Below are 27,780 nucleotides of genomic sequence, written 5' to 3' on the forward strand. Positions count from 1 at the left end.
GTTTCCCTCCACAACATTTAACTTATGATTCATGATCCATTTTCTGTGATGTAACACCAACCAGATGCGCGAATTTAGCTCCGCTGTTCTCAATTATATTGGACTAAAATTCTTTTGTTGTTGTTGTTGTTGGATGAGGATTAAACAAGTTTGACAGCCTAATTGACTTTCAGTCTAAACAAGCAAAGGTTGGAAAGCCGCAAAAATGAATAAAACAAAAAGTCACTGGCACCTTATTCACAAGCCACTTTCTGGAAACAAGAAAGATTACTCCATTTTTTCTTGTGACACAATTTTTCCAATCAATAAATACTTAAAAAACTTACAGCAAAACATCCTACAATTGGGACTTTTCAGAAGACGCCAGTAAATCGGGTTCAGCTCCAAAATCCTGGCGATTCTGACCAACGTAGCCAAATGATTTACAGGCAAATAAAATATTGACAACTGCTATAATGAAAACAATATATAAAAGAAAACTAAACCTCTTGATGTGAAACAAGTCGTGCTGGTTATTTATGAATAGAGACGGTGCTTTAACATGAAACATCATGTTGGGTGTTTGCGGCTTCTACGTGTTCCTTTATTGAACCATGAATGTCAGATCGCCTCCAGGCGGTTTCTTCCCCCTGAATGCCTGGAAAGCGCTGCACATAAAACGGCGACTTAGGCAGAGAAACGCTGCAGCGACTGATGCAGTTTGACCCAGGTCTGTAGCAGATACAGTACATGCAGCCTTGATAATGTACAAGCAATAATTTACGGTGTGCGGTGGGCGAGGAGTCTTTGGTGATTCAGTTATGACGGGGAAATCCCAGATAGTTAGCTTGAGTATATTTGTTTGTATGCGTCCCGTGTGTCTACTGCCGCCACGACTTGCGGCTGAGCACACACACGCAGGCCACGTTGATGCGTATCAGCCTCCACGCCACCAGGTTCTTAAAAGAAGTCAACGCTCGCACAAACGTGTGCGAGTTGGTGCAGTAGGAGTTCCAGTGCCGGGCATCGATGCCTAAACAGCTCGAGCTGCCGGACTGCGCTCTGTGGCACGTGGTCTCGAAGAAGTACTGTTTCTTGTTGACGTTGTTGATGTTCACGTCCGGCAGCACCGTCACCTCGTTGCCCGAGATGTCCGTGGCCTTGGTCTTGTTGCCCACCCACACGCTGATGCTCTCACACACCGAGTACATCCCGCGGTGTTGAGGCTGTGACACTCGTCGACGGGTCCGTTTTCCACCCCGAGATGCCGCCGGCTCTCCATCCGGCGGCTGGGCGCTGATGAGCACCCGGGGGGAGAGGTAGCGCTGCTTCTTGAGGAGTTTGGGGTCCACTCTGGGGATGGAGGTGAGGCTGTTGTCAGGAGCCTGCTGCTGCTGCTGCTGCTGCTGCTGGACGACCGTGGCGCCACACGTGTCCCCCTGGACGGCAGCCAGGGCCCGGGCACTGAAGAGGAGGAGCAGGACCAGCATAGACGACCTCATGGGATCACCACCTGGAGACAGCAGCTTTATTACTTCAGAACAAACGTTCAGAGTTCAAAATGGATGGAGAACTTTTTAAAAAGGCCAAATTTCCAACACAGTCCATGTGGTGAACAAGATTCTTTTATTTATTATCTATGATTAATAGACAAGCCTAACTGGAACACATTGACTCTCAAGTGGCAGGTCACAGTCATGAACCTGCTTCCAGTATTTTCTCTGGACAAATAAATAATCTGCTTTTACTTCAGGAAATTGTCATGACTTGCATTTATACTTATAATTTAGACTAATAATTGCGTTACATGTGAAGCCAGAAGATAGATTACTGGTACCACTTCTGCTATGTATAACCAAGAGGATTAAGAGAAAAAAAAAATAATTGGCAGAATCCTGACTTTAAAGTGAGAATTCTCACTTGTCAGACTTCTGACTTAAAAGAGAATTCTGACTTTTTGTCTGAGAATTCTGACTTTAAAGTGAGAATTCTGACTTCTGAGATTAAAGACTAGTTTTTTCCTCACTGACCCTAATCCTCTTCCGTAGCTATAACTGCTGGGTCATTTGGATTTAAAGAACGCTAGAGATTTTCCCATTAATTTCGACTGCCCTACTACAGTGACCTTTTTCTCTTAAGAATTTAAGTATAAAGAAAAAAAAAAGCTCCAGCAAAAACAGAAGTTTCATAATGCAGATGACTTTCACGTCCTGAGTTGACAACAAAGGCAGCCATGTTGCATGCTGACGCACAGATGTTTCAACAGCGTCAAAAGCTCCGCCTCTTTTGTGACGTCGCAAACAGGGGGTGCTAGGAACAGACTACTTCTTCTGCGATGTAACTTGTATGGCTCTTCCCCTTATCTTAGCCCAGTCATTTGAGTCGCTTTATATACCAACAGTCACCATCCTTCTTTATCTCACACAACACGCTGAGCATGCCGTCTTGACACGTCACAGATGGCGGAACAGGAGCTTCAATTGAATGTCTAATGGCTTCCACTAGCAAATACCATAATTTACGGATTCAAATAGGCTACATTTTTTTCACCAGTTGAACCTTGCGGCTGAAACAACTATGCGGCAAATTCATGGACATGACATTGCGGCGCGAAACAAGCTGTTATTACCCGTGTTTACAGCGCTCACTGCCACTGCTCTGGTGTTTATGGAGCTCCGCCGCCACAGTCACACGCATGCTGATAGAACCGCATCTTGTTTTAATCATTTATCAGTCCCAATGCTTGAGCCCAGATTCAAAACCTGTTCAGAAGTGGTGCTACGTATCCCATTTAAACTGGGATGCTACGGTGTAGCCAGCACTGCTGAACCTGCCGCCCACTGACCAGAGTGGCATATACGAGTACAAACCACTTTTTTCATCTCACATTTAGTCTGCGCTGCTCATATTCTGGTGCGCTCTAATATGAAATTACATTGGTTGCTATTTGGGAGTGAGAATGAGTTGCTCTCACACCAATAGGAGTCCATCTGGGCTTCAGTAAATCCAGACCAGTTGAGACGCAACTTCTTCTATAAATCAGTATTTCATCAAATTATGGACCAACTAAACATATTTAAAGCTCTTGGAGACCAGATGTGGCCTAGCTAAGGCATTGCCTTATGGCCCACACAGGTTGTCTCATTGGGATTCAAACTGATGACTTCCTGCTCCATGAATATCATATAAAATGTATATAAAATTGAATAGTGATCCGGAAGTACGCACTTTAACTTTATTTCAAATGATCACACAAACAAGGCAAAGATGCATACATAACAATAAAGTAAATACTTGCTCTTCATGTCAACTTCACAGGTGCAGGACTATAAATGCCAGAGGAGAATGACTTATGTAACCTGGAGTCAACATGAGTATGAATAATGACAGCAGCGATCGTGACTGCAGATCACAATACAACAGAAGAAAACACAGCTGTCCTCTACTGTCAGTGATCTGACATTTAATTGCGGGCGTGTTAATGCCTGTGATGGCACCGCAACTGAGCGCCGTCACATACCTCTATTATGTTTGTCTTCGCCTGCAGCATGGGTTGACGGATCATCGGAGCGAATTGTCGTCAGCCCAATTTTGCAAGAGCAAAACACACTCGGAGCAAAGAGCAGCCAGCCGTTCCACTGTACAACGTGGGGAGGCTGTTGGGAAGCAGCGGCTGCGCAGGACGTGTTCTCAAACCTGCGTGAGCCGAGGCCTGACCTGAGACTCAAGGTGAGGGAAATTAAACTCGTTTTTCTTGGATCTCTGAGGACAACAGCATTCATTTAAATTGTTCAAACATGAGCTCATATATGTTCAGCATATATTCATGTTTCATTTAGCCCATGGCACCAGTGGAATGGAGGTCGATGGAAACTTCAGCAAGCATGTGACCCGAGGCAGCTCACTCGTCGGTTTCACTTGTCGCCTGATGAATCGGGGTGGATATGATTTCATCAGACCTGAGTGACGCTGCACTCCAGTTACCTCGGAAGTGGGAGCAAGGAAAGATGTTCTAGTGTCCAATGTCGCGAAACAAGACGGTGACGACCACAGGCAAAATTCTGGATGAAGAGGAAGCACGAAGGAGCAGAAATCAACCCTGGGTGGGTGTATGCTTCCGAGTCTTCCTAGGGAGATGTCAGCGTTCGACATTTGAAATTACAGCACAGATAAAGCTAACTTAGTGCGAGAACCCTGATATTCAGCAGAACACTGAATTCCGTATTTAAACTAGAGATGCTCCGATCAGGGTTTTTGCTGCTGATCACAGGTACCGTTCAGCCAGAGCGCCGATCACCACCGATCACCGATACCGATAACATGGATGGACAATGAATTTGTGATCAAAATGATGAGACCTTCTGACTTTTTATAAGCCTCTTGAAGGAGGCAAAAAACATAGAAAACCTTGCAGAATGCTATTCTGTCGAAAGGACAACTGAAAAACATAAAATTTCATGTGAGACGTCGCAGTTGGTGAATCTCTAGAGACTTTCCGATGTCCGTGAAATATTTAAATACTAGCCGCTTGAGCAATCGGCTTTCATCGATCAGGCTGAAATCAGCAGATCACGATCGGTGGCTGATCGAGCAGAGCATCCCTAATTTAAATCCAGCTACAAGAGTCATGTGACAAGTTCATATCAGCCATGACTCAGCCAGACTGGACAGGAGCAATCTACATGACCAGCACGCACAGACTTCAGTGCTTCAGTGAAGAAGTAAGCCGTCAGTACATAGTTACTTTGTAGCAATAATGTGCGCATGGGATTCCTCAACATTTTAGGTGCAGCCCACCCCCTGCCATCTGACATGCTTATTTTTATCTGTTGCAACTCACTGTTGCGGTGAAACGTAAATTCAAAATTTTACTTTCATTTAGAAGTTTGCTTATGCCGTGTTGCTTTTCCAGTGATGTCCCTATAGAGACACAAATGGTGCATGTACATAAATCTAAAGTACTGTTCATGTTGACTGTCTTTGTCATTTTAATAAGAGTATTTGGATGTTTATCTGCTGCATATCCTATATGGTATTTAATGTTTCAATGTTGTTCGTAAATTTTTTCCTATTACGGCTTTCAAAAACACATGAGCACTTCACAGTACTCTTGCACTATAATGTGAATATGCTATTTCTTTCCGGGTTCAATGTCATTGTTGTAAACTGTTTGGCAAAATGACTAGGTCTCTGAATTGTGAAGTCAAAGCAACCATCAAGACCAAACTTGAAAATGTTTTGTTCATATATTATACTCCAACCGTAAGTTGCAACAGATGTGCTCTGCTGTTTCTTCATGTAAATGAAAAATATAAGCGCATCAAGCGTCATTGACAAAGAAAATTTGCGTGGCCGAGAAAATAATTTACTGACACCGACTTGGAAATTGGACCTCAGGGGATTCCTGTCAGAATCTACGGCTTGTGACTCGTACAGATGGAATGCAATACGAGCCCTAAAAAACTACTTCTGGAACCCGAGGTGATGGTACAGTGTAAGAACGATACCGACTTGTGAGAGCGGGAGGAGGAGATCAGAATCTACCAGAGGGACAGCTCGTGGAGCAGTGGAGACCAGACCAAGAATGTTGGAGATGGAGATACAAAGACAGAGATATACAGAAACAAGAGGAGGACAACCAGTGTGGTTCATGGATTTGGTAAATGATGATCAGCACATGAAGATATGTGAAGTTGGAGAAGATTCTCTTCTTCTCTTCAGTATAATTGATTTTGTGGAGCCATTGAGCAAGGTTTACGCGTCCACGATGACAGTGAGGACGCAGATCACCACCGGATGCTTCATAGGTGGTGGATTTTGTTGCCAGGTCTGGATTGGAAAAACAGCACCTTAACAACTCCACCGTTTTTAAAGAAGGTTAAACACCAGTGCTGGAATGTACGTCGCCCCCTCTGAGGGGAAGGAAATAATCATAAAAGAGGAGAGAAGTTTTTCTCTGCTTGCTATAAACTGCATGTAAACATCCTGACAGAGAACAAGTTAAACTAATGGGTGTTTTAATGTCTCCAACATGCAGCGTGAAACAAGCTCACTCACAGGAAGACTCATTAGCACAAGGTGCCTTCATGAAGACACGGAAATGTGGGAGGGAAGCGAGTTCGTCCGCATTATTTCAAGATAAGATACAGTTGTTTAACTGGAAAACAGTTTGGTTCAAGTATTAATTTTCAAAAGACTTTTCTTGAAAAACATTTGGGAGAAGGAGAGCAGAATTGGGGACGATAAAGATGCCAGACTTGAGCAGCACTCAGGGCCCAGAAACACACTGAAATCAGCACTATATTGCAAAGTTTCGGTGCTTAACTACAGTCAAGTGAGCCACCATTCACCTAAAAGTATAAATACAGCAGACTCGCAACGACACCAGGACAAAACACAGACAGGTTGGATTTGCGTTCTTTCATCTGACTTGCTCTCCAAAAATCGTGTCCCTTTAACACAGTTTTACCAGAAACCATTTTTTAAATTCGCCAGTAATGACAGTAATGACAGAGCACAAAGCTGTGGTTCTCAGCTGTCAGATGAGATTTGAGTTTTAAAAACAGGAAAACCTCTCAAGTACTTAATTGGAAACGTGCATGCAGAAGAATCCTGTTGACGGCGACAGCATCGTGAATGAAGGGTAAACACATCCCTTGCCAGCCACCAACCAGAGGAAGACTATAGCAAGATGTCACTGTTACAGAACAAGCTCTCATCTCATACTTCACAACTCGAATTGCTTCCGTCCAACTGACTCGCTGAAACTGCGACTCAAACACGTGCAACTTATGTAACAACGCTTCACAGACACAAGTTATGTTCTGACATTACTGGATGTCAAACTGACAGCACTTCCAGCAACGTTCCCAACATCCAGTCTTATTGCTGTTTATAACAAGCTATCATCCAATCACCTCCAACCTTTCAGTGTCTCCTTGTGAAGTGTTGCACCGAGTGGCACCTACAGAACGTGATTAGACACGGCAGAGTTCTGGGCTCCGGCCATCTGACCCGGCTGTGGTCTCCATCCAGAACCTTGGGGCTGACTGCTGCTTCCTGTAAAGAGGAGCAAAAAAAAAAAAAATCCTCTTACTGGACTCATAAAGCCAGTGTAAACACGTGTAGATACAGGAAGAGACAGTGGTTCCTGCACACCAGATCCTCACATAGTGAACATACCAAAACAGACCTGTGCAGTGTGACTTTCCACAGTGGAAACATATTTATTGCCAATGTTGATGTGCTCGGCATTCTTCACTATATGACACTTTACAGGAGAATGTACAGATACTTCAACACTAGTTCAGTACTGACCTACCAGCAAAATTGTTTCTCTTATTTAACTAAAAAAAATTAAAATAAAAAAAAACATTTATATTGCATTTGAAAGAAACACATGAATGTCCCAACAGATGAAGGTGCGAAAGAAACAAATGCTCAAACAAGTAAAACACTTTAAGTGCAACTATAAAATGCATTGAACATGAACGAAATAAGTGAATGTATATTATATATATATATATATATATATATATATATATATATATATATATATATATATATATGTTATTTTAACTAGAAAAAAGACATGCATTAGAAATAAATAAATATTAACTAACCGTTATAGGAACAATTTAATCCGAAGGGAAGCCAGATTTTTTGTAGTAAATCAATATAGATATGTCAATAATTTATTGGTTCCATAAACATAGCAGATAAATTAGGGAGCAGGGAGACAAACTGACTTCAGCGCCTGAAGAAAGCACTATTGACATGGCCATGAGGAGCTCGGTAAAGTGAGTGAGAGAGAAAAGAAAACTTCAGGAAGCATCTGGAATTCGCTAAAAATGTGCAGAGGTGGTAATTGGTTATATTCTTTTGGGATCTTTCACAGTGGTCTGGAACCTTTTTTTGAGAACCATGTCACGGCAGGGAGCACAGCATGGCAAACATTGTAGCACTATTGGGAAACCATGCGTAGAGAAACAGAATGTCGCATCGGAGGTGTTCAATAGCAACGTGGTGAAAACAAAGGATGCTCAATTTCATGAAGTTCCAACAGCCACACTTGGTCAACTTATCGATCTAGATTTGAACTGGCTCATAACCGACGCAAAATAACCAATGCAATGTTGCCATGGTCACAGTCATGGCGTCAACACTTAAAAAAATAATTTTGAAATACAAATATTCAAGGGTAAGAAATTTAAACATTTGAAACACTTTTTTTCCAAAACGAATAGTGTACCAGAGTACTTGTATTTGAGTACTCACAGACATCGAGAATGCCTTTACACAAAAATTACTTTGAGATTTTTTTCCCAAAAATATTTGAACAGCAATCTGTTTTTCTTGTGACGGTCACAAGTTTCATTGCAGTACAAACACAAATTCTCCAAAATTGTCATAAACTGACATTGAAGAACAATGTGCTGCCGTGAAGTGGTATTGGTAGCCATTCTATGAGTACAAGAACTCAAGCCCGGTATTGGACCGATATCTGCATTGGGTATCAGTGCATCCCTAATTTGAAATTAATAAAAAATAATAACTTAGTAATAACCAACACAACAGCAAAGTCTTAAGGGCAGCAAAAAGGCAATTCTTCCCAATGAAATATACATAAATAAATGAATAAAAAAGCTTAAAGAGAACTTTAAAAAAAACTACATTTAAAAGGAAAGACAAAAAAATGTATGTTGCATATCTTCAAACCGACAGACATGATGTTGAGTTGCAGCAGAAGACGTGACAGAACACGAAGTGTTGCGCACACTCATTCAAAACCTTCAATTCCATCTGAAGCTCTGACCCAAAATTTTATTTGCAACTTGGTTTCACGAACCATCATCAGTGGAGAGCAGAGAAAAATTCATCACTGTGCATTTCCTCATCAAGCCGTTGAGTTTATGGGCTTCTTGAAGAAGAATGTAGCAACAGAAGAGAAAGACATTCATTCATGGACTTGGTGGGCTGCAAATATGCCCATCACTCGTCTGAAACACACTGGAGAGAAGCGCAGCGGCTCAGATTGCACAACTCATTTAGCCTTGGAGCAGATGTGCTGCTGCAGTCCAGCTGGAATAATGGATTTACAACGTGCGAATGATCAACATGAACCTGCCGACCGGTGGCAGGAACAGAAGCTCAGTCAGAAGACACTAAATCCACAAGTTGGCGCGACGTCACGCAGAATGTGCCAGCAACAACAGTGTGGAAGTCAGATCCCCATCAAGACATCTGTACAAATCCTCCGCTGATTGTTTCGTCTTGAAGTGATGCAGCCATGTTTTTACAAGAGATTACTTCTGCCTTCTGCCATATTCAAGTTCATCTGGTCTCTTATGATCCTTCTCTCAGTCAGCTTGTCCAGTCAACCCAGTTTATCATTTCATTTTAAGGTTTTCTTTCGAATTCTTGTATGAGAAAATACTCTATAAACTAGTAAATGTTATTGGCTTCTCTGTTGTTGTATTAAGAATGAAAACTGACATGGTCAACGGCACGTAAAAATGCAGAACCAAGGAGCCTTAGCCATTGCTCCTCATGCTGTGTATTGTGCGAAGAGAGGGAGATGACATCACAACGATTAACCCGTCGATCACTGACTCAGTGTTGCAGCCCCTGTATACAACACAGTTAGACATCGCATGAAGTATTAGCTTCCCAGGCCCATTCTGGACTTCAGTTATCAGGCTGACGTCACTCATTTCAGACAATTGATTTTTCTTTTATTTCAAATAGATGCCATAAAAAACACAATACAAAAGCCAGTGAACTTCATTGTGTTTCCTACTTCCCTTTCTTGTCCTAAACTGGCATCCAAATGTCTTTTCTGATACATAAACAATATCTACAATAGCAATGAAGCCAAGGAACCCAGATCAGTATCAGCAGGTGTCGAAACTCAGGTATGGGGATCGGAAATGAAAGTCTTGATTGTAACAGTCTGTCCTCACACTTGAAAGGTGACCTCAACACTCTTCACGCTAACATCTCCCCCTCCATCATCTCCTTCACACCCTCTCAAGACATTTATTTCCGTTGTCAGGGCAGGGTCATGACAGGATTCCGATAAAACATTCTATTCATACAAATGTGTGTTTGATTTTTTTTTTTTTTTATCTAGGTGGGGTTCAGAGAAACCAGCCAAAATTGAGATTCTCTCTGTCCAACTATGAAGATCTGAAAGGTCAAACATTAGTTTCCGGACAGAAACAGCTGCAGAACATTTGCACTTTCCCTTTCAAACCATTTGTCCTAAACAGCGCAGAGACATTTGACAGTTTGGTAAATGACTTGAGTTAAACAAGGGTGTGAGGTCTTAAGTAAATATTGACTCTTCACAGTGCCATCATGCGATAAATCAGGGAGACATGAGTGACAATGAAATTAGGGGACGCTTGTGGACGAGTTCAGACAGACAGCCAGAGAGGTTGTGTGGAAACCGACCCGTCTCGCCTCTCCAAATGTCAGTCAACATTAGATGGGTGCACAACTCTCAAATTATTGCCCGAGGACCTGTTGGCATTTCTAACAAGGTCCTTCAAGAAGATCACCAGCGAGGACTGAAGTCACAGGTACATCAACACAACACAGAACTCTTCCAGAAACTGTGGACGATTTAACATCACGAATGGGGTTTCTCAGAGTTAGGAGCCTGGGAGGTTTTGTGTCCTCCCAATGCTTGAGTGGGTTACCTCTAGGCACTCTGATTTCCTCTCATTGTACAACGTGGGAATGGCGTCAGCCACCTTTTGCTGCGACTCCACAACAGGAAGACAGACGTAATATCACATATACTGCATGTAAACATAAGAGCAACATCAGAAAACAAAATCCAGCCAATTTAAACACAAAACTAAAGAGAGAAAAGTGAACTAACCTTGAAATAGTCAAATTTAAAAATGTTGCTCCTTTCCAGAAGCGTTCCTTCTTTCAATTATTGCGCATCAGCGAGCGAGTTAAGCCGGAAGACGCACACACTCAAAACATCTCCCAACTTGAACGGTTTTACCAGCCGCATGTAAAGAGAGGGGATAATTTTGTCACCATGGATACTATGTGGTATACATACGCTCCGGGCCGTTTCTATTTTTCATGTAAGTACAGAGCGATCGCCCTCAAAGCGAGGCGACTTCTCACACGATGAAATGGACCAAGACCAACAGACAGTGTTTGTGATTAATTAACTCACTTCCTGAAGACGTTCCAGCGAGAAAAGGTGAATTTTGGTTCAGTTCCTGTTCTCGACTCAACTGTCTCCTTGGAGAACGGCGTTGGCTCAGGAAACAGGAATTGCTCTGAAGTGTGTTATTAAGTGTGTGTGATTCCATCCACGCACACAACATCAGGATCCACCCACGGAGATCAGGCTGTTATGACTTTAAAAGGTAAGGGTTAAAATCAACATTCACTCAATATTATTCAAAAAATCTTACTTCTTTGTGCTTTTTACATGCTTTTTCTAGTTTGCATTTGTGTTAAAAGCACATACTCGACTTTTTTTTTTTTTTTTACAGGTGAGCGCTGGCGTGATACAAGAGTATCATGATATTGCGATATATTGCGATATTCTCAAAAATTAACTAAAGCATAATATCACACATTATTTCGCAAAATTGACAGAAAAAAAGTCAAAATGACTTGATTGAAAACTTTTCCATTTTATTAACGTCGAATGCAGTTCACATACATCAACTTCAAAACAAAGTGCACCAAGTTACTGTGACAACAAACTAGTCTTATTTTTCCTTTAACAATGTGCTGAACACATTCTAACTTGCAGTACTGCTCACAATGTCACTGAAAACAGAAGAAGAAAGTGCCTTTAATTACTGACATACTAAAATAGAATGTTACTTCCAACATGGCCAAAATATGAATTTATATTGAAACAAAGTCAGAACTCAAAAATTAAAAGTAAATGAATGAATAAACAAATAACAGATATACCGATATTATATTGGAGATCAAAGTATCGCAAAATATTGCTGCAACAGCTCATTCTCACGCCTAGATCTTTTACAGTACCAACCCAGGATTTTGGAGACCTTTATATAGATTGTTGCAACCTAAAATGACTTTCTGGCGATTATGCGCTATTTTAAAAAAAAAATTGCGGTGAGTTGCGATCATTTTTGATAACGTGATGGGAAATCGGGATCTTTGTAAATCAGCTTATGACAAAACTAGTGTGTTTTTAGCAGTTTCCCCACAGAAAATTGCTGTTCCAGTGTTACAATACAAATTTATAGTACAACTGCACATAAAAAAAAAAACAAATGAGACACGTGAAAACAAAGAGCAGAAAGAACATACTTGCTTGATTAACTTTCTTATTGGGGCTGGGGGAAAAATGCATTCTCAAACACATTGTGATTTTTTTCTGACAGTATTAAATACAGAGAATATATTTTTTCCCCCATATAATGCCGGTGGCAAGATGTGACGTCATATCCATTGGTTAACAGTTGGGAAGCCTCACTCTGGCTCTTTCATAATGTTACGTTAAACATAAACCTGTTTCAGTGAGGATTTTTTGTTCACATTTTTAGTTTGACATCAAACCGAATTTCTCACAATAGTCTTTTGCATTTCAGATATTGTCTTTCTCTCCTCTCACTTTCATTAATATTTAACTTTCCATGTTGCCATCAGATGATTAAAAATGATTTCTGATTGACAGCCAACATTGCAAAAGGAAGTCCAACAAATGGACTGCTAGCATAAACGCCAGTTAAGATATTGATGTACCTATTTTCTGAGGGCTCTAGGTCAAAAGGAACATAGTTTGCTCCGCAGCAACGCACTCATGTTACACAGAAAGAGAAGGGCGGTCTTAATGTTACGACTGATGCATATTTATGCGGAGAATGAAAGTAAATATGCAGTAACAAGTCGTGAGACACAACTTCAGAGTGAAGAGTAAACCATCTTGAACATTTTACTGCCAATGATTACTAAACCAGCACTGGGAGAAGATTTGAATATTCGGGGTCATGCACGCCACACATGCTTGGTTTTATTTCCAACTGTAACTCAGCCGACCTGCCTCGGCTTGTCCTCCGTTCGTAGTGAAATTGAACGTCAGATACCTTTTTCCTGGTGACAGAGGAAACACGTTAAGCAGGATAATGGCAGGTGATTGAATCACGTAATTTCCCGTGTTTCCCTGTGGCGTCTACTGAAAGCAATTTGGTGCGTGACTGGCTACAAGTGGAGTGAAATAAAGAATACGACGCGCGGATCAAAAACAAGTGGCCGCCGCTTGAATGTTGGATCTGATTCGACACAGATGTGTGAAAGTTAAGCGGAAGAACACATCAGGTCGTGGCAGAGGTGAGATGAATCAAGAACAATGATGTGATTTTGTTTTTTTAAGTGGAGCAGCGAACTTCTCACAGGGGAGACGCACACTGCAACATCTGCACAACCATGGAAGAGCGCGATCTACTGCCTGTTCATCTAAGCCAACACATGTGAGAGAATTTTACGATTCGGTACAGAGATTTAAGAGGCCTGCACAGAACAACTGACACCAACAACAAATGGGAACCAGCAGGTGAGAGCACATGCAGTCTCATCATACTTTGTTTTGCGTTGAACCTCAACAAAAATTGCTACTGTGGAACACATTGAAAAGTCCATATAGAGCAGCGTTGTTTCATAATAGTAAAATGTGAACATAATACACATGCCCAATAAGAGGACAACACTCTCAGAGGAAGTCATAGTGGGTCATATTTGTGCAGGTTCGTGTCACAGGCATTTGAAAATGCTTGTGCATATTCGGCAACACCTTACTGGCAATGCCAACCACAGTGAGCGATCTGGAAAATATGCCATGTAAATATGCTATATGTGCTCAAATGTAGCACATCCGTAAAAAAAAAAAATCAAGAACAACTCGCTTGCTAGCATGAGTGGCGCATTTAGCGAGCTAGCCAACCCAAAAAGACAGCACCACCTGACCCTCACGACCACAGCCTGGCAAACCAACATCACAACAGCATCCCGCAGCACTCCATGGATAAAGAGACCATTTTGACTGTGTCACCCAAAGAAAAAATTGGATCGTACAACAATATCTCACTGTGTCTAGAATCATTCTTGTAGCTGCTCACGACATCAGCACTTTCTTCTGGTTAAGGCAAGGATTCAACACGGTCTCTTGTTCAAACTCACATAATTTAGCCACAAAATCAAAATTAAAGAACTGAGTCGGTGACTTTACAAATACAACATTCGACTGACAGTCCTTTTCCTTCCACGTCAGAGGTGGTCAACCAGTCAGAGGCCAATAGCCACATTTCTTTCTTCTTGTGTTGCTGCAAAGAGCCACATGCTACAAATATGCATCTGTTTCGACACATTTTACCGTGATGCTCCTCGAAATATCAAGCAGCACAGATAGAAATGTGCACGTCATTCATTTAATTTATATATATTTTTACGTGGCTCATGGCCTTGGTCTTTATGTGTGAGCGACTGGAGACTGGAGCGTCTCATGTTGGCTCTTCCCACCACTGAATACAACGGACTTTACTGCGATCAGCCAAACAAATGCCATACGTTTAGTTTAGGGAATGACAAAGTGAAATGCGGAACTAAGTCATGTTAAATCGTGGATCTGATGATGATCCAAGTCTGAGGACCGCGACTGCCATTGCCACTGCATTGGTTACGTTTCAAAGTTAAATGCATATCAAAGGTTGGAATGGCTCTCACTTTTCCGATTTTCGTGGCCCATGTAGTGAAGAGTCGCATGAAACTGGGCAAAGAGTCGCATGCGGTTCGGGAGCCACAGGTTGGCCAGACCTGTTCTACGTACGGAGAAAATACTGCAGTACTTAAAGGACAGGTACTGTCCTTTGTATGTGTGTACTACACAATATTCAACTGAACTAAAATAATTTTCAACAAGAAACTACGATGTTGTTCTCCACTTGGCTGTTATTGTTTGCATACAGAACACAATCTCATTTAGTACCTACGCCACACCTTATCTTCAAGCATTACAACGCCACATCCAGGTCTGGCATGGGAACTACAATGTTTTCAGTGGTTTCCAGAGGATGACTACATCAGCTCTGTATGCAGAACACAGTTTGTTTTTGTTTTTTTAATGAAGAAGGAAATGATCCAAAAGGAAAAGTGTTTATGTGTGTGAAAGGTTGACCATTTAACATATTCCTGCTCAGATTACGGGCTCCCAACTGCAGCAGCTATGGCAGCTTCTCTATTTGTGTGATACAGGCACACAAGGAGAAGAGGGCTACGTTAAGAAGCTAAATATATAAATATAAAAATACCATCCTGCAGTGAGACTCGTCCCTCCACCGGTGGTCCCTGACAAATAATTCCGTCATGAAAAACAGCAGTAGTATGACAAGATTAGGACTGCAAGGACTAGTCGACATAGTCAACTATAATCTACTATTAAATTAGACGGATGGGTTCTTCGTGACATCATCGCTCTCTTATCACCATCCACAGTGAGAGGACATGACCATCACAACCCAAAACATTGAAAATATGGGACCATTTCACAAACCTTTCACAGCACATTCTGAGCAATTAAAATTATAGTATAGTATAAAATACTGAGACGCTAAACCAATAAGGAAATATTTTCATTGATTACAATTTTCCTGCAGAATTGTATGTTTTGGACAATCTTTGCAAATTTCACAGTCAAATCTTAATTTCACAGAAAAATAGAACAACGCCAGAGAGCCCTTGTTGACTCAAGTGTTCTGTTACTAAAACAGTAAAATAAATCACACAATTTCTGCGTGAACTCTTCCAACGATGACTGACAGGGGGGTCGTCATCCAAAACTTACAAAAGCGCTCAGAAACTACTTCGCCGACCTTTCACCCGGGAACTTTGGCGGCTCATTATTCAAACTTCTAAGAAAGTCAAACCTCTCTTACGCCAGATGAGCTGCACAGTCTCCAGGTGGTGACACTTTCCCACCAAATCAGCGGTTCAGGTGTCCGAGTGAGAGACTTGATAACTTGAAGAACACACACTTCCAGCTGTTTTCATACAGCTGTTGTTGTCTTTCATACTGTGAATTATACAACACATATTACATTTCTACTGTGAACATTTAATAACAATTGATTTACTTTTTTTTGTATCACCATATTAAACACATTACTCTTTGTGAGTCAGCAATATTCTCTCGCAAGCTCCAAGTAAACCTCATTCAAATAAAACATCCATCCACCCACATCCCCTCTTCAGCTCTGTCAAGTTAGAGTCAATTATACCGAAGGTGTTTCTCGTGCTGAGCAGTTGAGTGAAGAAGAAGTGGCCAGATCAGATAGGGAACTTTGGACAGAAACTCCACAGCGAGGAAAACATTTGGCCGACAGTGAACCTTCTCTCGTCCAGACTGGTTATCAGTGCCAAAACAAAGCATGATACAAAGGCTTTTCATTTTGGATGATCACTGCTGAAATCCATCAAGCTGTGGACTTGGCAGCAGTTGGAACATGATAAAACGTCAATAAATATTATTTGATCATTATTGTGTTTAACTGCATCATTCACATGTCTCCCAAGGAAATGCAGCTTTCTAAGCGTCACCCACTACCAGCGGCTGTAGTTCAATCTTCTATCCACGTTGAATTAATATAACGCCACCATCTAAAATAAATCTACTCCTCACACACCTTCACAAAAATAGACAAGTAATTTCCTCTGCTGAGTGACACTAACTTTTCCAAATGACTTCTCAAATGTCACCCAGCTTGTAATCGCTTTTATGACTCATAAAGCATCGTCTCACACTCACTCTGACACCTCATGTAATTACACTTTTCTTACACTGTGGATCAGCCAAATGAAGGTCCCCCATGTTTGGAGCCGCAGCTTCCCTGTGGCAGGCTGATGGAAGTGTAGCTGCCAACGTGCCCTGAATCCGAATCAGAAACAGCTTTAATGGCAAGTATAACAACGAGTGATATACAGGAATTCTTTACCGGCTGTCGGTGACTCTCTGCAATCACAGTAAAGTATCACACATTAAGAAGAGCATGCAACGATGGATATTTACAATATGTACACGCCTGTATGTAATGTACAGGATCAACGGCTGATCCAACCATTACATTCACATGAGGCCAGGTGGGTCAGGGGTCTTGCCCAAGGACACCACGACAGAACCTGCGATGGAGCCAGATATGAACTGCCAACCCTCTGATTATTGGACGATGCACAATGTATTTTTGTTTTATGCAGTATATCTGTGGAATACTTTCGTAAATGATAGAAGTACACAAGAAATGTTTGAAAGAAAAAGACTATTAACTGCAATTTTTGTGGAAATATGGACGCCCTGTTTCAAAATCTCAGCTAAAAGCCTGCAGACACTTTTGTGACATTATTATGGATTTATTATCAACAATATATTTTTCTCCATTAGAATGGGTCTCATGTCCCCTCACTTTTTGCAATAACTTTGACTTTCCTGGATACTATTGAAAAAAGAAAAGATTTGACTATATAAGTCCTCATTCTTATTTTAGTCATAAAATAATTACCATGACTTACATTTGTAGTATTCGAAGAACTCAACGATTTCATCGTCTTAAATGGTCAATGACTGACATTATTGACCATTTCACAAGGACTTTGATGGAGTGAGAATTTGTTGATGGTCTCCAGCTAGAGAGTCAGACCATGATCAGTTAGCTATACTCTGGGACGGTGTGGAGGACGACAGCGCCACTGGTGGAACAAACTTGACCACGGTTCTCTTTCTTAAGAGTTTCTCCATGCATTGGGATCTGGGGCGTGATTGGAGGACAGTGGCATTTACGTTTATAAATACATTTTTAAACATCACGGAAGGCAAACGGCTAGTGACTGAAGAATGTCATTATAATTACTCTCAACATTAACATGAAATGAAACTAGTCGAAACTTGTCCATAACAACACTCAACAGTGTGTGTCACTGTGAAGACGTCGGATCCTGCGACTGACGATAAATTCTCTGGTGGCTACGTGTTGTTTTGTCCCCACTAAATGTCATCTGGGGGGCACCGTATTTGTACCAGTTAAAGATTTACATGATATTTGATACGGTCTGACTCCTGCCAGATTGAGTTTGACTCCTTCATAGCAGCCCTGATAGCCCCATGTTGCTAAATATTTTTGTAAATTATTGCATAAAATTATAAAGAAATTGGAATGTAGAGACCTAATGATTTTCATTGTCCATGTGCCAGTGTGTGTATGTGTGTGTACTTATATCTTTGTAAGAACCTGTGTGAGTTTTTAATCAACAGAGTGAGGACATTTTTGCAAAATGACGACATTTTGGCCGGTCCTCACTATGTCAGGGTTAAAACCACAATATATAGCTGGGTTGTTATAATTGGGTTTTAGTTGGGTAAAAAGTAAAGGTGAGGTTTAGCCATGTGTTTTAAATGGTTAGGTTTAGGGGGAAAGGCTGGGGGTAGGGTTATGGCAATGTATGTCAATGACGGTCCTCACTGAGATAGGAAGTGTGTGTGTGTGTGTGCGCGCGCGCCTGTGGCCTCTTGACCAACGTCTGTGGTCCCTGCAGATACAAAGCTGCACCCGGAGATGGCGTCCGCAGTGACTGCTTTCAGAGAGAGAATCTTCTCGCCACGCACTGTTGTTCAGCGGGAACAGTAGCACAACATATTTCTGCTTCATAAGTAGGCACCGACTCGTTAAAGCTGCGCCCAAGGCCAGGCGCGGTGACGGGACACGTCCGGGTGGAGGGATGGATGCTGATGCAATTATAGATGAGGCTGGCTAATCGCATTTGACGCAGGAGACAGGAAGAACACACGCTTGGGTAATTGTAGGCAATTTCACCTCTGATCCCTCTGAAGGAGGAATACACTCAAATTATTTTTAGCGCTCAGTTTTATAGCTAAAAATTATCTCGACTCTGAGACTCGATAAAACATTTCAGAACACAAGTTCGATCTTGCGCAACACAACCTGGAGCTGCTGAACACTTTTCAATAAAACAGTGTCTCATGATGTTGTCGATCTGCGACGAGAGGAAGGCCAGGTTCCATTGACTGATCATTTATACAGCCATGAGAATTTAAATTCAATTTGGTGATGACGGAAAAATATACTTTCTTTATAAGCCGAGTGTCTCAACGTTTACCGGGGAAAAATGGTTTGAAGACAAAAACCGAAAAAAGGAATCCTTTCTTGCTTCCGCCGATGCAGGGGGTGCCACAGTTAGCCAAATACATTAAACATAAAAACCCACCAGAGTAAACTTTGGATATCGTAACAAGCAGTTTTAAGAGATTAACACTGTGAAAACTAGACAGGCATGGCCCCATTGATCTTGGACGACCAGTAAGTTTGGTTCCAACTTCAATTACAATTTCTGAAACACATCATTCATAATTTATAAATGCTTTTATTGACTTTTGTAGCTCAATTAGCTTCAGTGGCATCAACACACCGAGCTGCACAATTAGCTGTATGTAGTCAGAGGTTTCTAAATCAAACTTCTCTCATCCCTGCAACTTTTCAACTCTATAAAGTTTCTCCTCGGCTGCCCTCCATAAAACTCCGTCAGAAACCAAATAACAAAGCTGTTAAACCCCGGCTCTGTTATTACTCCAGTGGCTCTAAACCGTCTTCTTTCATTTTGAACCACTGCACAAACATTTGGAAGAGGAATGGAGTTTTTTTTAAGACAAATAAAACTGTTAAGCTGTTTTAAATATAGTGAGCAATTTCATTTTTCATTTATCAGTAGAGCACATTGTACAGTAAACCACAAGCCATTTGGAACTTTGTTAAGATCCGACTCTAAAATCCGAAAAATGTGGCATGGACAAACAGCATTTTTTTTTTGTTTGAGGAAATCCATCATAGGAGACGCCACAACAAATGTGTTCGTAGCAGTTTTGTCGATCATTGCTTGAAAAAGTAGGGCAAAGGCACCAGCTTTTTTTTCAGCCAGGATGCCCTGAATTTCTGATCATTAGTGCCTGTATAGTGCCCTAATTTTAGCGCTATCCTACTGGTGTCAGGCTTTTAGCTAGGAGGGTGTCTGGGCGTCTGCAAAACATGAAAAAATGGACGCCTGATTCTCGACCATAGCTTGTACATGGCGGATTCTAGTGGCCAAGCTACGGTCGAGAATCAGGCGTCCATTTTTTCATGTTTTGCAGACGCCCAGACACCCTCCTAGCTAAAAGCCTGACTGATGTCCATGAAAAGGGTGTTTGTCCCTGGAAATTCCACCGGTTTAGATTGAAATTCACTGATTCACATGCCTTCGTAGAACCGCCACTGTGCCACCGCAGGCACCATATTTGTTTTCGGAATATCTCTCAAGTCACAACACTTACATTTGATTGGTCGAACGGAAGAACGCTGTCATTGATGGGAGGTCTAACGCTGTTGGTGGCAGGAAAGTTTGAAGCTTAGCTTGCCTCGAAATCCTAGCTAAAAGCCTGATGTGCTATGTTTAAATACATAATAAGTGAGGAGAGGGGCAATTCAATGCTTCACGTAGAGAACTCTGTTGTGGTTGTAATGTCACAGTCTGTTTTTGGCAAGTTTTATTTGAGGCTTAAACTGTGGCTCTGAGGTGTTTGTGGCTTTGTTGCAGTTCACAAAAGACGAGGTGGAGTTGTTGCGCTAATATTTTCATTAAAGATCAACATCTGTTACCGGTGCCGTGATCATACAGTCGCGGTTGCGGAGAATGCAGTCATGGCAGTCATGCAGTCATGGCAGGGAGAGGTTGTTGCCGAGGCGATAACACTGTGGGAAACCCTGCATGTATTGATATGTTCCAAGTTAACCGTGTCAGAAAAGTTATTTGGAGGACAAGACCCAACAAAACCAACACTGACTCAGTATCTATCAAGTGTGACGATTGATCATTTCTTGAATTAAAAAGGCATTTTAAACTACAATTGAGAACCAAAGTCCTCCAGACTCTCCATGACTGTTGCACAGTGCGGATACATGCTAGTCCAGTGCTGCAACTAAGTCATCACCCATAACTACGAAGGTTTATTTTCTGAATTAATTTCTTGATTCTCTCCCAGGAACTGAAACGAAATGTGACATTCTAAAACCTTCAGTGTTGCATGACAATCTCCTTGGAGTCTAAAATTAAACAGCCACCCAGTTTCCAGATTTCCATTTATGAATCGGTCGGCCAGACATTTTCTTATCTCCATGTGTCACGGAAAGTTTGCAGCAACATGCACTAACTAATCGTTTCCACAGCTGGCTGGCTTTGCACGAACATTCGGCCCATGCAGAACCCTGGACATTTCTGACTCGTGCAGGTCATTCAGCATCTGTAACCTGTAACTGTGGTTCTGCTACACTTGAATCCTCCACCTGTGAAACACATTGTGCTCAGCAGAGAGCAGGAGCAGCTGGTGTGTGTTGAACATCGCTACAGTGGGCGGCTGGTGGGGGACTTGGGAGTGAAGAATCAGAGGTGGTTTCATTCTTAGAGGACATTCATGATGGATTATCATCCACCAGGGCGGAAATTGAACAGTTTCATGACGTCTTGGTTGGTGCCATAAGGAGGACATATGGAAGTAAAATCGAAATGAAGGTGGAACTCAAGGTGACATTCATCTCTATTTCATGCGTGTTGTGTTTCCTTTTGTGGCCCTCCTTCCAGTCTGTAATACTGGACTGTGAGATTAGCATACTTTTCTCATTTTTTCTGCTGAGTCCATTACACAACTGACAGCTCTATCGACAGGTGAACCCCAACTGCATTTATTCTTTCATCCCAAAGATGTTCAATTATATTTTAAACATACTTCATGTTAAAAAAAACTCAGTCTAAATAAAAAGTTACATTTGTTTCCATTCATGCATCGTGTTCTCTTCTTCTACCTCTCTTGTGGCCAGTAAATAAATCCGAGAAAGCTATGATGCAACTTCATAATAACCTTTAACAGGATAGAAATAATAAACATGGGATTTCTTGCAGTCTTGTCTAAACCATGTAGCATCCTGACGAATTAAATATATACATGTTTGGTTCTCTACCTTTGGAATCATCCGCGATGTAAAAGTTACAATAAAAACAAGTTGGAAACAGTTGTCAATTTAATCCAGACATGAATTAGACCGTGAAGAAGTAGCGTCACAGTCATTTGGATTAAACAACTACTTGTTTCACTACAATTCGCCAACCTATGTTCGTGTAAAACTAATGCGATCAACAGAACAGAAACTGACCAGCGTGACTGATTCGATTTTCAGATCTGAATTTATAAAGCTTCCTTGTTTGTAGCAATCAAAACAAAACATGTTTACAAAATACATAAGAAAAATACACACAGTGACCTGTAGTTTAGTGTGAATCCCACTTACATATGTACCTTGATGAGGTCCATCTCCATCTCGAGGTCCACGTCCATCTCCATGGTCATGTGATCACGCCCAGACATGCGGTAACCATTCTTCATATCATCACAAATGCAGTTCATCGCGGAAACACGCAGACGAGTTGGGAACCTTTGCTGCAGGGCTGGCCAAAACCGATAATTCACCCATGTGGACAAATGTGCACAAAGCATCATTTCCTCATGACTAATGCCTGTTGTCTGACACGCTCCTGATTTAATCCAGGTCCAAGTGTGGTCGGAGGTGAACAGTGGTGATGACAGACTTTGACGGTGTCGGTATTTTCCTACACCATATTAACTTCAAATGTATGACTCTTAGAAAGGTTCTCACTTATTTGCCACAGCTGGAGCGTGTTTAAAATTGCTTGCTTTATTGACGGGGCGAGACAGTTTGAAAGTTCAGACAGGATGTTTTCATGAGTGATTTGTCGATGATACAGCGGTATTTAACCATTTCACTTCACACTTCTGGGGAACAGTTTCTACCTTTTTAATAATCAAAGAAAAAAGTGGTCAGCGTGAGACCAAAATAGTTTAACAGGGATGAAAATTCGAGTAGTTCTATTTACTTAATCACACGACAAGCCTTTAAATATGTATTGTTTGAACGAATGAATGTTGTGGTTGTGAAAGTTTAGAAAACTATCACAGCTGACACAACTGCATGCTAAGACGTAGACACAGGGCTGTGCACACGATGTCTTGCAGTCACGGAAAGAATCATTAGAATTTTTTTTTTTTTTTTTTTTTTATTTTAATGAATCAGGGTCAGCCAAAATAATTGCCCAGAGGGCTCATGCATCTCAAAGTGTTACCGTGTAACCAAACAGTTACTGAGTTCATGCCTGTTTATTTGACTCAGATGCTTGTTTATTTGTTGTTTATCAAGTTATTTTGGTTGAAATAGATGTTTACAGCTGTGTTTTTTACAAAGCAAGTTGTTAGTTGTCAGTCGTAGACATGGTGTTTTGGGAGGGGGTGGGGTTAGGGGCAGGGTTATGGCTTGCGGGCCGAGTTTTGGACTGATTGATTCAAAATCCCAGCTAAAAGCCTGATCCAGAGACTCAGAGTGGAACAGTGTCACCATCAAAAGTTTGCTGTGTTAAAAAGAGTTTAAAACTGCAATCGTGAACCAAAGTCCACCACAACTGTCACACTCTGGTGTCAGCTGTGGAGCAGGAGAGTGTGGCGCGCCGTCACGGTCTCGTCATGTTCATATATGCAAGTGCAATGCAGCGAGTGCCGCATGTTTATTGAATTTATCATGGGATGCACGATATGTTATCGCCCATCCCTACTGTGCATTTATGCAAATTAGTTTTGTCTTGTTGCGCACCTCTACGGCCAGATGTGTGACAGTCATGCTGAATATCACCTCCAAATAAAGGGAGAAAAATGTAAGCAGTTTCTGTAATACGTATTGCAGTATGTTTTCGAGTCATTCTATGAACAACTACATTGTTATTGTGATGTTAGATGAACAAATGCACTCTGAAATCAAAAGTCCAGCCCGCTTTCATGAAACTCTCCTCGGGATCCACACCTTCATCGCAGAAAAAACAGCTGATTCCTGAGCAGAGGGTGGAGCAAGTTTCATACAACAATTAATTCCAAAAAGTAACTTTCACTGTAACTTGGTTAAAATAATAATAAATAACATAAGATCTGATACCACTGGCTCTTTGGTGCATTCTTCCTAATTCACAGCCCTTCTTTTCAGCTCATCTCCGGCTTCTTCAATCCCACTGCGAGTCTGGTTCTCCACAGGTTTCTTCTCTAACAGCAACACTAAGCAGACCCCAAATAGTTCCAATAGCCAATAGTCCAAATAGCCAAATAATAGCCAAGAGGGAAAAGCAATTTGTGAATCAACTCCAAAACATTCAAGTCAGTTAAAGAAAGTACCTCATTATTCTGTTCCACAACGCAAAACCAATGAAGGCAGAAGATTGTTGGTTTTGAAAGCATGGTAAGATTGTTGCTGTCTGAGCCTGGAGTTTGTATAGTGGCTGAAGAAGACTGTCGATTCCAACCAAATCTAGAGCCCTTCAAGCGCTGACTCCTCCGACAGCCGCCTCAGATTTCATCACTCTGACTTCATCACTCTTTGTGGATGTAAACCGACCACTGCTCCTTTTGTTCGCACCAAGACAAGCTTTGCCATTAATGGTTCGCTACTTTTTCCTTTCCATTCAACTCACATACAGCCCGACTACGCAGGAGTGGACAGGCTTCTTATCATGGCATAAGTCAAGAATGAACTTATTAATGGAAACAAGTTTGAATTAAATATTAGAGTTGAGGTGTAGACTTCTCCCGACAGTCTATGGGCAGTCACATGACCTCAGTATTAAGAAGGATTCCATGCTCAGACAATATTATGTCAAAACAAGTTAGTTTAAATGTTAATAATGATATAAGTGAAGAGTACACAGAGAGAGAAAAATGTTTTGAAAATATGGAGAAAAAACATACATAATGTAATACACATAATTCGCCAAGAAAATATAAAACAGAGAAAATGGAAAAAAAAAAATACATGAATAAATTTGGGGACTTTAGTTCAACAATGTTACAGGCACGGCAAAATTGAATGATATGCTTTTCTTGGACATTTCAAAAACCTTTTAAAATAGTAACTGAGTGGCACAAATTAAAATGTGTAATGAGTTCTTTACATTTCGACAAAAGAGAAATCAAACTTTTTCCAACTCTCGGATGCTGTTCTCAATCAGATGAGGAGAAATAAAAAAAATCAACTCTCACTTGAAAACAAGTTTGGTTGACAAAAAACGTTTTTTATGGTGTTTATCAGAGACTGCGAAGGTTCAAAAATGTCGGAGTACAGGTTCTTTAAAATGTCTGTGCCCAACTGGGAGACCTCAAAGAAGAAACACAAACAACCTCCTCAAGTGGTGTTTACTCTATTAAATGGTGCCTAGTTTGGATATGTCAACATAAAGGTTTGGTAAATTAAGTATGAAACGACACGTCACAACCAAAGGTGCATCAGGTTGAAGTCACATATCTTCCACAATACGTAGAGGAAGAGGTCGACATTGAACCTGTGACTGAAGTTAGACCAACACAGAGTATCTCTGGCACTAAATACAGTCTCGTCTCATTTTAACTTTACCTTACACGAGTCTGCAAAAATGGGAAACTAAGAATGACGACAAAGAAATGGCGTGCCACGGCAGTGATTTACGAGTGATAGATAATTGCATTTAAGACTTCCAAAAATGTACAGAGCAAATGTGAGGAACGTGTAGCATAAATGGAAATAGCATGACAAGTCTTATCGAGTATAATCACCTGCTATTATGTCAAGAATTCTCAACAGCGCGGTATCATTGAGGATTATTAGCCTGCAGCCAGGTTCACGACTCCGTGAATTGACATACCAAAGATCGGCAGAGGAATGCTGCGGAATATGACCCAAAACCTGGTTATGATTGGCTCTATTGTCACTTGCTGACCCCGGGGCAAGGCTTCAGTTTCACCAAGGATGGACGTTTAACTGTTCCAACTTGCTCTTAACTCACTCTCACGTTGCTTTTGTAAATGAAGTCTCACCTCAGTGAAGGTGCCGCCACTCGCCGGTGAGGGGAAAAGACAAGAATATAGTCCAGACTGTGTCGGTGCCAGGTGCAGAGCGCCGCAGTGGCCCTCGGTTATCCCAAACTTTGCTCTCAGCGTCCGACACTTGTTTGAAAGTTGCTGCAGACTGTGAGAGTGAGGAGCCTGTTGACTCCATTAACGGACTGCACCTCCGGGTCCTAGCACCTGACGGGTTATACGTGACGCGTTCTCATAAATCACGTGACGGCGGTGTCAAGGCTTGTGCGCTAAAAAAAAACAGGTTCGCAGCCAAAATGCAATTTTCGCAATGAAATAAACAATTCAACGGGGATAATCAGGTTGACATACACGAAGAGTAGCAATGGAAAATAGTTCTGCCACCCGTGGCAAAAACAACAACAGTTGTGTCACGGCTTTTCCCCTAAAAAATGAAATATGATATTATAATAATAATATTCACGTGTCATCATTATTATTGATATTATTATTAGTAGTAGTAGTAGTAGTAGTAGTAGTAATAGTAGTAGTCGTCGTAGTAGTGTCACCTGCCACTATAACTATATGTAATAATATAATAATCTAAAGTGTGAGGAGAGAAAGATGCTGACAAAATGCAGACATTATTCTGAAAATATACTCAAAAAGACTTTGACTATGACAATAAGAAAAGGTTTCAAGAAAATGTTTTAAGCTTTTAACCTGTTTTGGTTAGTGAAAAAAAATGCATTCACATTGCTGAATGAAAGGCTGAGCACCACTGCTTAAACTTTTAGTTTAGTGTTCAGTATTTCATAACATTCACTTCTCCAAACAAACTCTAGGATCTACACAACATGCACAACGTTGCTGAGCCAATCAGAGCCATGGATACAGAGTGGTGAGGAGCGGGTATTTTCCCAAACCAAATAAAAACATAAAAATAAATTACAAGGGAACTGAGTGAAGCAGTAAAAATGACCGGCGTGTTCTTCAAGTTCATTTAATTGAACTTTATTCATCTTTCCAGTCTGCGTGTTTCGGCGTTTGACTGAAGATTGCTTAAACTTTTGTTCATTCCACAAATACAGTCATAATTCATGCGAACCAGAGCGGGTGGTGTTTACTTTACGGTGTGGCTGTAGGAGCTCAGCGGGGTTTATTGCAATATCGCAGCAACGCTGGACTTTTATGATGTAATCTACTGAAAAAATGCTTTGTTTACTCCTATTTTAACGACAGTACAAAATTGCTCTCCACTGACTTTGCTTTTTTAATAATGTACAGATGTTTGGGAGCTCACCTCCGGGCAGAATATTCACACAAATCCGTTTACAGGGTTTTATGTTGCAAATGAGCCCATTAGGCTAATAAAGCCGACCACACGTGTTCTGAGATTTGGACGGCGACTCAGGAAACCGCTTTATAGCAGATATTTACCGTAATGTGTACGATCACAGCGAGGACTGTGAAACTCAGAACACGTTGATGAAAGGATAAATATTGGCTGCTGAAGTGGGCGGGTCTGATCAATCAACCACCTCGCAGCTGCTTCCAACCGCCAAATCTTGTTGGGTAGAAAATACTCAACATTGATTTTTGCTCTGAGGCTAACTTAAAAAAAAAAATTGGAAACAGACTTTGTTTATCAGAAGAACTGTCCCTTCTTTCTGGAGTTTCTCTTGACATTTTGCTCGCACTTAAATTGACATCTGCTTCACATCGCACTCCTTTGAGATTCTCCTGTCTTCAGACGCCAGTGTCTGACTGTACTAGGGCTGAGAAGACCAGTCAACATAGTGGAAACAATGATCGTGACTCGC

General features: G+C 41.3%; 1 protein-coding gene across 2 annotated transcripts; it reads right to left on the minus strand.

Moving 5' to 3' along the window:
- Nucleotides 1–26,117, minus strand: ngfb (nerve growth factor b (beta polypeptide)). Of its 2 annotated transcripts, none has more exons than XM_053868708.1 (3): nt 25,976–26,117; nt 6,897–7,038; nt 1–1,492 (listed from the first exon to the last, which is right to left on the minus strand). In XM_053868708.1, exon 3 carries the CDS (start codon nt 1,479–1,481, stop codon nt 861–863), a length of 621 nt encoding a protein of 206 aa, XP_053724683.1. In that variant the 5' UTR covers nt 1,482–1,492; nt 6,897–7,038; nt 25,976–26,117; the 3' UTR covers nt 1–860. The 2 variants fall into 2 exon arrangements, with proteins under 2 accessions (XP_053724683.1, XP_053724682.1); XM_053868707.1 differs by having other exon boundaries at nt 6,948–7,038; nt 25,976–26,111.
- Between the last annotated feature and the right edge of the window lie 1,663 nt (nt 26,118–27,780).

Source organism: Synchiropus splendidus, chromosome 6 (assembly GCF_027744825.2).
Source record: "Synchiropus splendidus isolate RoL2022-P1 chromosome 6, RoL_Sspl_1.0, whole genome shotgun sequence".
Taxonomy (NCBI): domain Eukaryota; kingdom Metazoa; phylum Chordata; class Actinopteri; order Syngnathiformes; family Callionymidae; genus Synchiropus; species Synchiropus splendidus.